General features: G+C 28.7%; 4 protein-coding genes across 4 annotated transcripts; 3 read left to right on the top strand and 1 right to left on the bottom strand.

Moving 5' to 3' along the window:
• Positions 1–981: 981 nt before the first annotated feature.
• LOC126857681 (uncharacterized) lies at positions 982–2,381 on the top strand. Its single transcript, XM_050607334.1, has 2 exons — positions 982–1,292; positions 1,794–2,381. Exons 1-2 carry the CDS (start codon positions 1,290–1,292, stop codon positions 2,163–2,165), a joined length of 375 nt encoding a protein of 124 aa, XP_050463291.1. The 5' UTR covers positions 982–1,289; the 3' UTR covers positions 2,166–2,381.
• Positions 2,382–3,465: 1,084 nt separating this feature from the next.
• LOC126857679 (uncharacterized) lies at positions 3,466–4,470 on the bottom strand. The gene has a single exon (XM_050607332.1). It carries the CDS (start codon positions 4,416–4,418, stop codon positions 3,714–3,716), a length of 705 nt encoding a protein of 234 aa, XP_050463289.1. The 5' UTR covers positions 4,419–4,470; the 3' UTR covers positions 3,466–3,713.
• A 380-nt stretch (positions 4,471–4,850) lies between these two features.
• LOC126857672 (uncharacterized) lies at positions 4,851–8,243 on the top strand. Its single transcript, XM_050607320.1, has 5 exons — positions 4,851–5,104; positions 5,613–5,861; positions 6,330–6,494; positions 6,894–7,289; positions 7,710–8,243. Exons 1-5 carry the CDS (start codon positions 5,087–5,089, stop codon positions 8,025–8,027), a joined length of 1,146 nt encoding a protein of 381 aa, XP_050463277.1. The 5' UTR covers positions 4,851–5,086; the 3' UTR covers positions 8,028–8,243.
• Positions 8,244–10,221: 1,978 nt separating this feature from the next.
• Positions 10,222–12,866, top strand: LOC126857677 (uncharacterized). The gene is made up of 3 exons (XM_050607329.1): positions 10,222–10,333; positions 11,318–11,683; positions 11,995–12,866. The coding sequence occupies exons 1-3, from the start codon at positions 10,316–10,318 to the stop codon at positions 12,325–12,327; spliced, it is 717 nt and encodes a 238-aa protein (XP_050463286.1). The 5' UTR covers positions 10,222–10,315; the 3' UTR covers positions 12,328–12,866.
• The last annotated feature ends 1,525 nt before the right edge of the window (positions 12,867–14,391 follow it).

The raw sequence follows: 14,391 nt of genomic DNA, 5'->3' as shown, positions 1-14,391 counted from the left end.
GCAAGATAAATGTCTTTCTTTGTTTGAATAATGATTTATTATTTACTAATTTATTATTTACTATTAATAAGAACAAGATAAAATTTTCACATAAGCAATGATGTAACAACGTGTAACATCGCACAACGTTCTACAGACAGTTCCCTCTTATGTCATACATCACGTGAAAATCTCGGTTGCACCTTACAATGATTTTGCAACAATATATCTTGTGTATAATATTAGAATTAAATTATAAAATTCATTTTTGTTATTTTTTGATTAAAATTGATAAAAATAATCAATAAGATAAATAATAATCAATAGATAAATAATAATCAATAAAATATAATTAATTTAATTAAATATTAAAATTTTTATTTTGACAATATATATAACAGCTGTTTTCTCTCTTTACATGTGTTTTATATATTTTAATTATTTTGAATATTCTAACAATATTTTCCTATAAATAAAAATTTTTTTATTTGTTATAAAATGAAAAATATGAACTTTCTGGTGAACAAAGGTAAAGTTCAGAGTACTTTAAAATGGAAGAATTTTAATTTGTTCATTAAATGAATTAACGAGTAATTTTGGCAAAGTCAATAGAGTTTACTTGAAATTAAATTTTAATAAAAATATGACAAAGTGTGACAGATTTTAGAAATGTGACAAAGGTAAAAAATTTACTTCCTTACTTAAAGTAGAAGAAATAAATTAGAGAAAACTAAATATATGATAAAAGCTAAATATATACATATAATTTAAATATAATTTACGATCGAAAGCAAAATTCCAAATTTTGTCGCTTTATTTTAATTGATATACATATATATATATATATATATATATATATATATATATATATATATATTCGGAAATTTCGGATTTGCGTGAATTAATGTACCAAATTATCAATATTTTATGCGTAAGCAGAGTATCAAGGGAGCATAATAATATCGTTCGTTTGTACTCGGTAAGTTAACACCTGCGAAATCGGCAACAAAATAAGGAACAACGTAGTACGCCCAGGATAGATCACGATGTGTATCATATGCATTTGGTTTACCAGGTTAATTATCACCTATCGTAGAACGTCATTGTATAATTAGCGTGCTCTGGTTTGACGTCATTGTTTCATATAAATACCGAATGCTCGATCTCGGTCACCATAAAGTCGCGAGAGAGCTATCCTGCCGCGCCTATTATACTCTTATAGGAAACGCTTCGTGTCGGCTTGCTTCGAACAGAAGCGATCGTTATTTCCTTGCGAAGAATCGCCGATAATTCGAGATTTCCAATATAAAATGGTGAGTAGATTTTTTTTTTGCTGTTTGGACAGACCACGTAATTTAGAACCAGATACTGTATTAAGTACGTGATATTGCTTTCCTTCTGTTTTTGTTTTAAAAATCCAATAAATCTTTTCATGTAATTTCTAATATTTAATATTTTCTTTGTAAAAACTAAGCAGGGACAAATTTTTTAAATAAGATTAATTATGTAATATATCATTGTAATATATTTAAGTAATAAGTTCTCTAATTGAATCTGAAATTACTTTTAATATCAAAAAAAATTATTAGAAGTACTTGTTCTCTCTATTCTGTCAAATATATTTTATTTGCGCATTTGCAATGTCAAAATATATTTTTATTTATATCGGGAATTTTTATGTATTTCATACTTTTTTTTATTTTATTAAAAAATTATTTTAACTCTTCAAGTATAAGCTATATTAATTAATTCGCAAGCCTTTGCAGTTTATTGTTGTTAGATATAAAGAAATATGATTTTTTCTTTTTTCTTAGATGCCTGCCAAATTCATTGTCTTCGCTTTACTGTTTGTCACCTGCTCTTATGCCTCACCCCTAAGGATGGCGACGATGTATGGTTCTTTTTTTGCCGTACCAATATTTATTGAGGACTTCGATGCAACTCAGGCGGCGATAGACGAAGAACCAATATATCTATTAAATGACGATTCTAACAATAAGATTGAGAATGACACCGAGAACTCTTTTGACGTTGAAAAACGCAGCATCGAGGAAACAAATGATAATGATAATGATCTCGAAACTGCAGCTGGTACCAATCTTCTTCGTCCTCTATTCGTCTATCGTCAGCAGGTCGCGTATCGACAGCGCGCCAGAGATGCCATTCGACGAGGCAGGCGAATATAAACAAAGTAAGGAAGAATCAATTTGCAAAATAAAGCTTGCTGTTTGAAGATATTTACAAACACGTTCGTGAAAAAAGAACGCAAGTTTAATGACAAAACGGAAGTACGAAAATTTGAAAAGCGGGAACGTATGAAGTTGTACTCTTGCCGGACCAGCGAGATTTACAGTTAAAAAAAAAGAAAATAAAAAATAAAAAAAAAACAAATCAAAAAGAAAGGGGGGAAAAAAAACTCGTCAATGAGAGAAAGAAGCTTTCAATGAGAGAAAAAAAGCGAACGAACCTTTAAACGACGATTTGAGGGATATTGAACTCCTTAGTAATTACGCTAAAAGGTTGTGGACCTTGTTGTTTTATCGGCACGAATTAACGGATGTGTTGACTTAACGAGGTTCTTTTTAACGATGTCGGAAGAGTGACTGGAAGAATCAGGGAAACATTTTTAGTTTTTTTACGATCACGTATGATCTCTTTTATGAACTATATATATATGTTTATATATATATATATATATATATATATATATATATATATATATTTAAGTTAAATTAAAATTCAGTTTTTTAAATAGCTGATAAGTTGAATTTTCTTGTAATTCTAAGTCTAAGTTACTAATTAAAAATAAGATTGAAAAGGCTGTTTACCAAAGTTGCATTGCAGAAGAATGCAAGCAATTGAATTTATAATTTACTTAAATATTTATATAAAAATATTATATTGTGATATGATTTTTTTGATGAAATGTTGCATGTGTAATCGAGCGAAAATATGTGTGTATAAAATTTTATAGAAATATAAAACACCTTATTTATAAATTGTTTATTTTTTTATTCGTGTTTTCGAATATCGACGCATCATTTCATATATTTACAGATTTTATTGTTTTATTTGAGACTTATATAATATTTCATTTTTACACATTGATATTATTTGCAAAATATTATTTTCATTAATTATTCATATCTGTTGGCATTTGAAATAATTAATATTTTATTTTAATATAATGCAATTATTTGCATTTCGCATTACGCTACAAATAATTCTTATATCTAAAAAAGTAATAAATCTGTTGTTAATACAATATACGCAAAAATGTTTGTAAAATTATGTGAACAGAAATTGGTAAGTACGATAATTTATTATTTCATTTTATAAAAAATGTTTTACAATCTTTTCTTTTTTTTAAATAATTCTTTTTAAAAAGCTATTAGTATAAGTACCAGTTTTATAGGAAAAGATATTTTTCTAATTGAAAATCTATATGAAAAAGATGAAACGTAAATTATAAAACGCTATTACAGATTCGCTTTAGAGACAATCTTCTTAATCATCAATAAATATTACAATCGTAGTGCTAACTACAGTATAATAATTAAAAAATTATCTGCCTACATCTATATATTAATACAGTATTTAAAAAAATTCTTCTAAAAAGCTTTTTTTTCCATTACATTATTTTTTAAGATATATCCATCGTAAAAAGTTGACTATGCGAATATAATTTTTTTTTAAAGATCGAGAAAGGAAAGAAAAAAGAAAATTAATTCTATTTATTTTCCTGGAAATACAGGATATCTCAAGTAGTTACGATAAGGCTCTCTCCTATTGTTTGCCCGATACCTTTGATTTGCAAATTGTCCTCGATACCAATAAGGATATTGGTACCGATATCTATCTTCGGCTACGCCAAGATCACTTTCGTCCGAGCTTTTTTGCGAAGAACCCATATTTTCGTTCTCGATCGAGAGCTCGGCGCTGTTCTTGATCGATGAAGGATTAGAATAATCCATGTCACTCTTTTTATTCTGACGTGTCAGACGAGGAGATATTACGTCAAAGGGATTCAGTAATACATCGTGTGACAAGAGATCTACATCCGATCGGTCTTTATGATTCGACGGAGACGCATCGTTTCTTCGGTTCTCAATGCGTTTCGTATATTGTACATCCTTCGTAGAATTGTCCGAGGAACTGACAGTTGGAGTAGTGGATGCATCTGATTTATTATTTAAATACAGACTAGCCGCAGATTGTTCTCCAATTCGGGCCGCACTTTTCAAGTGACTCTGGTTCACCAAAGAACCTTGAGGATCGTTCCTCTTCAGAATATCTGCATGAGGTTTCTCGATGACATTTCTTGCGTCGTATTCATTGCTCCTCAAAATTTCAGTCGTCGTTAACGAGCCGGAGGGTATTGATTCCGTCAAAATTGCGAGAGAGCAGAGACTGAAGCAGAAGATGCTGAGATGTGTCATTCTGTCCTCAGATTTTCCGAATAAGTGTAAAGAGTATAATTCTTCGTCGCAGACTAGCGATTCAGGAAGTTGAAACGAGTCTTTTATAGCTCGTTATCCGGGACTCGTTTTGCTAAGCCGCTCGCTAAACACCACTGGGTCTCGGAGATAGTTAGGAATACGCTAACGATAAGTAAAATATTTGTTCGCTCCGCAGTTGCTGAAGTTACGTTCTCGTATTTGTATATTTCTATCAAAAATATATACAAGAAATTATTTTTCTCTGAAAAAATAAATGAAATAAATGTGTCTAGTTTTTCTTCTGCATTTTTTTCCATTAACTTTAATTGTCGATAAACTATAAGATATTACGGGACATAAGTATATCAATCAAGTAAAAAAAATAGTCATTTTTACGAAAGGAAAATATATGGAAAAGATACAAGTTTATAAATCGTTGGCGAAATTATTTACTGCATAATCGATGATTAATCTTCTTTATGATACAGCATCCGACGAAGGTATCGGTTTATCGCAAGGTTGATACTCACGTATATTAGCGGGGCGACGATAATTATTTCAGCACGTCGAATATAAAGCCAGTACGATCCGTTATACCTTGACAGAGCTGGAAAATCCTTGGCAAGGCAGACTCATCGAAGCAGCAAGAGAAACGTTTCGTCATCGCGATGAAAAACAATTCGCTGGTACGTTCTTACATCAATTGTGTTTGAAAAACCCAATTTTCACGAGACAATTAACATAACGTATATAAATAATGTACATAGAATATGTATATTTCTCTTATACGTCATAGATAATCAATACGAAATTTTCTATTTCAGAAAGATGAGTCATAAAATTACAAGAAACATGAAACATATTACTTACTGAATTTTAAAGCAATTTAATTCGCTCTTTTCAATCTAAAATAATATATTTAAATTAATGCAAATATATAATATCATGAGATATACGCACACATATACAATTAATTTTAATAATATATTAAAAAATATATATTTCACTTTCTTAATATTTTGTATTAAATATCTCGATAATTATTGACAATTAAATTTATATTAAATTGAAATCTTGCGAGAGTAAAATCTATTCGAATTTTAACAAACATAGCGTGTTTTATTTTTTTAATTACACTCGAATTATACATTAGAAGATCACGAATTTATCTAACAAATTAAATGCATTTTTTAGATGGAAGCTGTCATGTGTTCCACTATCCTGCTATTGTTTGTTGGAACATTGAACGCGAAACCTCTGGATTATGAAGACGTGGCGAATTTATTGCCGACGGAACCTCAAACTATAAACGATACGTTGGCTGCCATTGTACAGGATCCGGTGGTACAGGATGCTGTGCAAGACGCGGTCGGCAATGGATCCTTGGAAGGTTTGGTAGTGAAAAAGAAGGTCTTTGTTATGCCCGCCACTGAACCCAATAAGGTTCGTATAAAAACATCCTATACATAATTTTTCAGAAGTGCAATTAAAGAATGTAATTAATATAACATTAATACATATTAATCTAATTTTCATGTATTTTTTTTATTGAGAGGAAGATCATCATGTCTAAGAATGCAAATACTGCTGTTAGCAATTAGTTCGTTAATCATTAGGGTGATTAGAATTGTTAGTTTTCATTAACAATGACAGAATAATTTAAAGCATGATTAATCATTTATGTAACAGCATTTCGGAAATGTTGTTAATTAACTATCCAAATTAATTACATAATTATTCTATTGCAATATTAATTATTACTGCGTCAAATTGTTTTGGCATAGAATTAGATGACATTTGTTTAAGAGAGAAAAAGAAACAGAATAAAATAAACTTAGTACATAAAATATAATCGAACTCTTCGTTGCTGCTGGAAAATAAATTGTAAATCATATTCTTTTTTTTTTTAAGGTGATGTCGCAACGCGAGCAGGTTCTCGTCGTTCCCGTGATGCATTTAGAGGATGTGCGGAAAAATATAACAGAGACTGCAAATGAGGGAGCAGATGTAGATAGTTTGACATTTACAGATATCCAAACCTTTACCGAGAACAATGAAGATGAATATGAAAACTCGGTAAAATATGAAAGAATGCTAAAACTCCACTTTTTTTAATCCTTTTCTATTTTTTAGTATTTAAAATTTTTTTTAATATTTAACATTGTCTCTTCGTAATTAATTGATTTTCAAAAAGTATGATATATATTAAATTTCAAATAAACAAAAAAAACTTGCTTATTATCTCTTATGCTTAATTAGTTAATCAAATTTAATACATTGCAAGAGATTGCAAAAACAGAATTTTTTAAATTCTTGGCATTATATTTTATGTGTGAAATGTGCAATTTATTTTCCTTTCGTATGATACATAAATATAATCATCTTGATTCGACATAGAAAATTTGTTATTGTCAAGGGATTTACGAGTAAGCGTCTGCGATCACTTGCAACATTGCCGAAAATTTAATTTTTCAGAAAAAAGAAAATAATCCGTTCTATCCATCGCAGCACGGTGATTTCTACGAAGCATTAACCGAGATTTCTAGGACCACGCGGAAGCCGATATTTCCTATCGATAAAATACCGCAAGAAATTCCATATCTCGTGGCAAATCCGATTCAGGAAATAACGCTTCCGGAACATTCATCGCCCACGATATCGGTGCCTATCATAGCATTTCTTGATCCCGCAAAGGTCTCTGATGATAGAATTGACATGCCGATCGTGACAACATTATCAAGAGATGATGCCTTGAAGAATCAATTGGAGAAGGAACGCGACGAAATTCAACGGAACGTTCAAGATTACATTGATGAAAACTCGTGGAGCGTGGATCCCAATAACTGGCAGCTCACTTCTTCCCCTTTAAAGGTAAATCGTTTTTCGCTATTTTATTTTTTTTTAATGTAAAATTTTGAAGTAAACAAAAAATTGTAAAAAAAATGATAACTTTATGTATGTGTGTGTAATGATTTTTCTATTAAACCATTTCGCTAAAATAATTATAAATTCAAGTATAATAAATAAATATAGCATTTTTCTTATATTTTATATTAATATAAGTAAGAAAATATAACATTGAATAAAATAAAAATTTAAAATTATATCATTAAGATACTAAAATTTTTGCGATACGCTGTTATATGACATTTCAGAATTTTAATAAAATATAATTATTATTATATAATTAATTATCATTTACAAAATTCATTACATTAAAGATAGAAAAATAAAAATTAAGAAGATTAAAGAAAATTAAAAGATTAAAAAAATTAATATTTCCTCATCTAGATGCAAGTGTCTTCATTATATGAACCGCGTGCAATAAAGACTGAACACATAAACGAAAATCCATTACCAATTGCAATGCCTAGTCTTGATATTGCAACACCACTCTTTTGGACCTCTGATGCGGATACGAATTATCCTAAAGATCCATATGACATGGATGCCGCTGCAGATATCGTTTTCAGACCGCTTTTTAGATACCGACAGGAGGCGCAGCAGAAATCTTATAGAAGATCGACTTATCGAAGATACAATTCCTATGATTCTTATCCGAGACGCAATTATCGATATAGATCTCGATATTCGAACGATTATTATTAGCGTATTAATATTCTTAATAAATATTTTTGTTATCTGATATTATATACGCTTATTGTTATAAATATTTTATTAATATTAATATTGTTAAGTTAAGCTGTGTAAGTTGCGCTATGTAAAGCTAACATTTATTATATAAATATATCATTTATGTCAATTTTTAGATTTTTAAACCGATTTTCTCAAGTATGTAAAAAAAATTTAATACGATAAAAATAATAAAATATATACACGAATATTTTAACTGTTAAATAATTATTATCAATATTTATGTAGTATATACATTGACATTGTACAATACATTTTAATTAAATTAGTATGTACATACATATATGTATAAAATGCGCACTATATGCGCACGTTTTATTATTTTAATTATTAATTATTTTTATTATTATTTATCAGTTTTTACGAAATAATACATCAGCTGTGCTCACATTATTTTTTGTATGATAAAAAAATTTTTCTATTGAACTACAAAATATAAAAAATTCGTAATTTTAAGAATCAAGATAATATATATATATTTTTTTAAGCACAGAACAAAAAAGATAAAAAAATTTAAATTAAATAAAATAAAAAATTGAAAAAATTGAAAGCGCGTTGAAGTAAAAACTTCAAGTTTTAAAATGCTTTTTTAATTTATTCTCAGAAATTTATCAGCATAAATGTTAAAATTGTTAAATAGCATCTTTCAAAATGTACCATAATTATTACAGTACTAATTCTCCACATAGAAATAAAATATTTATTTTGTTAGTAGCGGTAGCGAGTTATTATTATTTCATCTGTATTTTCCAAAATAACACTCACTGTAATAATTAACGCAGTTAATTATACTCTATTTGCACATTACAATGAGCAAGCTAGAAATATCATTATTTAAACACTATTCATTTCTTCATTTAATAATAATTTATTTAGCATTAAACGTGTTTGTATAGCAGAAAGATCTTGTATGGAGTATAAAGTACAAGTTTCTGACGTTAAACGGTAATGAAATTGCGAATATTAGTTAAACAAGTCGCTTTTATTAGACGAATAATTCGATGAACGAACATTAGCGTTTCTACTGAGAATACGATCGCAGAAATTATTGCAATCTGTAGTAAACGTGTCATCGTTAATATCCTTGAGGGAAACAGTCACTAGTCCTTTCAGTCATCTATTCATTCATACGACGTAAGATAGCGGTTATCTAACTTTCCATGATGCTTCGAAACCTTCGGATTCGCGTGAATAAAATGTGTTTCCTGCTATAACTTTCTTCGATTAAAATTCATAAAATTCATAAAATTTTATGCTGCGCATAAAATTTTGCTGAAAAGAGATGAAAAAAATATAATTTATTGTTTCATAATTTTTATACCTTGCTAGTATAGCTTATTCAGTATCCATGTATGACAAAATTATCTTCAAACTTTGAGAAACACTGTTACGAATCATCGACATTAGGAGAACGGGAAAGCCGCTGGCGTGTGCGACATGTGTGAGTCGTACGTGCGAATGTTTAGCGATCATTAAATGGATGGTTAACATCTGCACAATTCACTGTCAACTAACAAGGACGGAAATATCAATGATTCTTCATTTACGCACAGATCAGAGATAGTCTTGCTATTTCTCAATCATCGCAAAATGATCAATTATTAATTAAATTTGCTTCTGAGGGAGCTCTCCCTCTTTCTAATTATTATTTTTGTTATAATAAGTAATTATGATATTATTATATATTATGCTCATGTACAACTTATTTGTAAAAGTTTTATATTCAATTTATTTATCACCATAAATTAATCCAGAACATATATAGTTTTTAATTTATTTAATTAATATAATTTAATAATACAATTTTCTTAAGATAACCACAGCATGCTCAGATCCTTCACAGAATGAAGTGCAACCAAAAGTCTGTTTCCTCCGACACATCCTTTTTTATTGAGGGCTTTCACTCGTGTCCATCTCGGAATAAAAAAAGCATTGCGATTTTTCGAGTTTCTTAACCCATTCGGTACGGTTCGTTTACAAAGATGACTCATTGCAAGTAACCCAAAGCAACGGCATCTTTACCAGGAATTAGACCGCGCTCCCGCTCCACAGTGAATCTGCATATCACAGACTCATGTGTGAGAGTAGCTTAAATGTGCGCGTTCTTTGAGATTGCTGGCCGCTTTAGGTATATAACCGGTGTGCGGTCGATCTTTTGCCTCAAACATCGCTTAAGAGTCCGAGCAGGAGCTAGAAAGTATCACAAGCAGGATATCCACGACAGGAGAGAAGAAAGCTACACGATGAGATTAATGTTGATGGTAAGAAAAAAATTGATATAATTTATGTATATACATAATTAATTTTCTTGTATTAGTTTCTATTTTTTCTCACCACTTTAAAAAAATTTTTTTAATTAGATGTTATTCGAAACGTTCTATAGTTCGAATATATTACGTCAAAATTTGTAATCTTTATTAAAACATTTATTCAATTCTTTATGTTTGCTTTAATAGAAAGAGCTTAATTTAATGTAATTATTATGTTAAGAGATAAGATTAATCTACGGTATAAATATAACTGTTTTTTGTCAAAAATATAACATATTAATTTCGATATCAAAATCTTGCTTTTAATTTTAATTATTTTTTTATTAATTGTCTATATTTTTTTATTAAATCTTGATTTCAATTTTCCGCTTGCTTCCATAAAGATTTTAAGTGTTTTTTAAAATTTAATTTGATTAATAACTTCCTGAACTATAAAGTCGAGAAACATTTTGACTTTGTCAATCATCAATAAAAGCAGAAATCATAAACGTTGATGAAATGTTGTTTTATTATTATTGTTGAAACATTGAGCAAACAAGTTATCATTGAATCTCATTAAAAGGCTTTTTCGTGAAATTTCGGACACGATATTTTATTCCAATTAAGTAAATGCCATTGGGACGCATAAAAAACACGTAATCTTCTGCGTTTTTATTAAGATGATGATTATCGTGGCAGACCACGAAAGATAACAAAAGAAAATATGTATATGTTCCGTTATATAGCAGAAATAGTTATCAAAGTCTACATAGAAGAATCTAAATACATAACAACTTCCTTAACTTAATATACAATACTAATTTATAAAGGTATCAATATTTTTTATTTATTTTTTTTCCATTAAAATTTATTTTTGTAGGAATAATGTCATAATATATTTAAAGATAAAAACATTGTTAAATTTAACATTTTTTTAAATGGTTAAAGCTAATCATAGTTAATATTGTCTAATATTATTATTAATTTACTTTTCAGTTATTTTTACTAACTGTCTTGCTGAGTTTGAGCACGGCTCGAGTTGGACACAGCACAAATGTTTTATCAGATTCCACTGTTCGAACAATCGGCGAGGTAGAATCCACTGTTCGAACAATCGACGAACCTGATTGCCCGCAATCACACAAATCTTCGGATAATAGTAAAAGCATCAAACGCCTGCAGATCCGCAGTTATGGAATAAACGGTAAGGTGCGAAGAATTCATTCGGGATCCAACGAGGAGGATAAACCTGGTATTCATGCATACGGTTTGCCGAAAAAAAGCTTACAAGATAATGGTGTTATCGAGAGAGTGAATCTTGGAGAAGATCGTATCGATGATGCCTCAAAAAATGGTCGATTGGTGAATATTTTCTTTGATTGGTCAATGTAACATATGCTTCTGAATAATTTAAATTCTCGACATTTTCTTGATATTTATTTCTTAATGCAATACGTAATAGAAATCATAAAAATAGTTCAATAAATATCATTTTAGAAATTATTCTATTATATTATCACAATAAAAATAGATATTAATTTAAATCAATCTGAAAATCTATTTTTATTTTACAAAGAAATACAATAAAATATTTCACATTGTGTGAGTGCATTATGCCTAACAAATGTCATTTCTGACAAACGTCATCTCTGACAAATATTATATTTTTTCAGGTGGAGGCCTATGGAATACCGAAGAATAATATGGAGACCAATGGCTTTATCGAAAGACTACCGTTTCCAAGCGCAGGTCGTCAGCCTGTCACCTTGGGGTCACGACGCGATAACGTCAGAATAAGGAGATCCGTTCGCACGGGATCAGAAAACAAGGTCGATGAAAATATCGTGAGCGAGGCAGAGGATATGGAAGCACAGGACGCGAAGGTCTTCAGGCCGCTATTTGTTTACAGGCAACAAGCAGCCGCCAGAGAAAGACGGAAGCACGCAAGGAACGCAGCGCACAAAAATCATTGGCACGCGATTCATCAACCTTGCAATCATGGATGAATAATCTATTGATTTTTTCAAGGAGAACATAAACATGACACGTTCTTTATTCTGTAGAAGTTGAGCTAAACTTGCATTAGATTTCCTAAATATAATGCAAAAGAGTGTGCCTTTATATAAAATATTTTTATTACAAAATCTGCACATTAATTTTTTTTAAAGATTTAGATTTAGCTTATATATTGTTAAGCTTATGTATTATCAACTGTACTTAAGTAGTTGCTTTAATTATAAATTGTTCTCCATCACTAGAATAATAAGATATTTATATTTTTTAAAAAGGAATTTTGCAATCAATATATTTCGTATCTAAACATGTGGTTGGAACTGATTTTGTTCTTTCCAAAAGACAATACCAAAAAGTATTATAGAAATAGTATTAATTTTTGATAGTTTATTTTTTTTGGCATATTTATATGTGTATGAAATTAGTACGTTTATTTTACACAAAGTCACGTATAAATTTACTATTGTTACTACAGCATATACCTAATCCTAATTATTAAACATATAAAAATAAATAAAAACACGTTTTTAATGCCACATAAATGATGTCTATTTACTTACAAGGTTTAAAATAATTAGATTGTTTATATTCAATTAAAAAAATAAGTTATATATAAATTTGTCAGAAAATGTCTATTAAAATCAAAATTAATAATGTAAATTAAAGTCACAATTAGAATCGGGCAAAATGGTAAATTTCGATGTTCAGCCATTGCTAATAAATTTGTACAATGTTTGACAGCATTTGACAGTTGTATAATAAATGGACAACAAATCGCACGTGTTATAATACTCGCTTGATAATATTTGCTTAGCCTCCAAAATTAAAAAGTTGATGAAAAGCAATTGTGCGATTTTAAAGACAAAAATGCTGTGAATTACTTTTAAATTATCACATCCAATTTCTCGATCATTATTTGACACAATATAGGCTAGAATTCAAGAGATCGCAATTTTACAAAATTGAAGATTGTATATTTAAGAGGCAAACGCATGTTAAGGAAAAAAGTACGAAGTGGAAGATACTTTATTTAAAAACTGTACGATTAGAAGAAATTAATAATCGCGTGAGTCTTTATTTTGTTATCTTTTAACGTAATAAATTACCTTTTTATACTTATACCAAACACGAATATAATTATAAATGTTTATTACTGTATTTAAATTACAAGATTATTTATATTTAAAATATTATAATTAATTCGATATAATTAATTTTATTTTGTATAATGTTTGTTCTATAATGCATTAGCATGCATAAAAAGGTACAGAGCATGTTTGATATAAGCAAAATCGTCTCTATGATTGTCATACATGTACTCGACTTATTATTACTCCTTGTGTTACTGCCATTCATGGTTTGGAAATGGATCTCGGCAAGGCATCATATAATAGCAATCTTGAGAGCAATTACTGAAGTAAGTTTAATAATAATTATTAAATATTACGGAAATATTAAAAATATCAAATGTAATTGCTATTTCTTATTTTTTTTAATTTGTAAATATTTTAATTTATATATATATATATATATATATATATATATATATATATATATATATCAATGTTTTAAATTTATTTAATTAATTTATATTTTTTATAGATTACATTAGAGATGATTATGTGGATCATCTTTGCTGGTGTGTCAATATTTATGACTGTGTTTTTCATATTTGACGATGTATATTGCAGCAAGATACATAACGAAAATCAAGAAAAATATTTACACGTTATGTTGCCTGATAATGATGATAAAAGTTCTCATATATCATAAAGTCTTTAAAATTTTATAGAAAAGATGAATATAATTAGAACTTTGTAAAATATAAATTGTTTTATGTTATATTGCAATATATTGTATTTATAGCGATAGAATTGATTTCTAAAAACGGCTGTTTTATGTTTTTTTATCAAAATTAAACCAGATATATAAACTGCAAATAAAATAGTGAAAAATGACACAAGAATGATGAAGTTTTTAACTAGAAAATAATAAAGCAGCAAATATATCTCGAGCAAGCCCACAATATATTCAAATAATTGTAAAATTTTGACAGC

This window comes from Cataglyphis hispanica, chromosome 22 (assembly GCF_021464435.1).
Source record: "Cataglyphis hispanica isolate Lineage 1 chromosome 22, ULB_Chis1_1.0, whole genome shotgun sequence".
Lineage (NCBI taxonomy): Eukaryota > Metazoa > Arthropoda > Insecta > Hymenoptera > Formicidae > Cataglyphis > Cataglyphis hispanica.
This window is presented reverse-complemented; position numbering and strand designations above follow the sequence as displayed.

Excerpts from the sequence above, each read along its gene's own strand:
- LOC126857679 (XM_050607332.1), bottom strand. The coding sequence starts at position 4,418 with ATGACACATCTCAGCATCTTCTGCTTCAGTCTCTGCTCTCTCGCAATT.
- LOC126857672 (XM_050607320.1), top strand. Across the intron at positions 6,495-6,893 it reads AAGATGAATATGAAAACTCG|AAAAAAGAAAATAATCCGTT; the intron begins GTAAAATATGAA and ends TTAATTTTTCAG. Across the intron at positions 7,290-7,709 it reads TCACTTCTTCCCCTTTAAAG|ATGCAAGTGTCTTCATTATA; the intron begins GTAAATCGTTTT and ends TTCCTCATCTAG.
- LOC126857677 (XM_050607329.1), top strand. Across the intron at positions 11,684-11,994 it reads CCTCAAAAAATGGTCGATTG|GTGGAGGCCTATGGAATACC; the intron begins GTGAATATTTTC and ends ATATTTTTTCAG.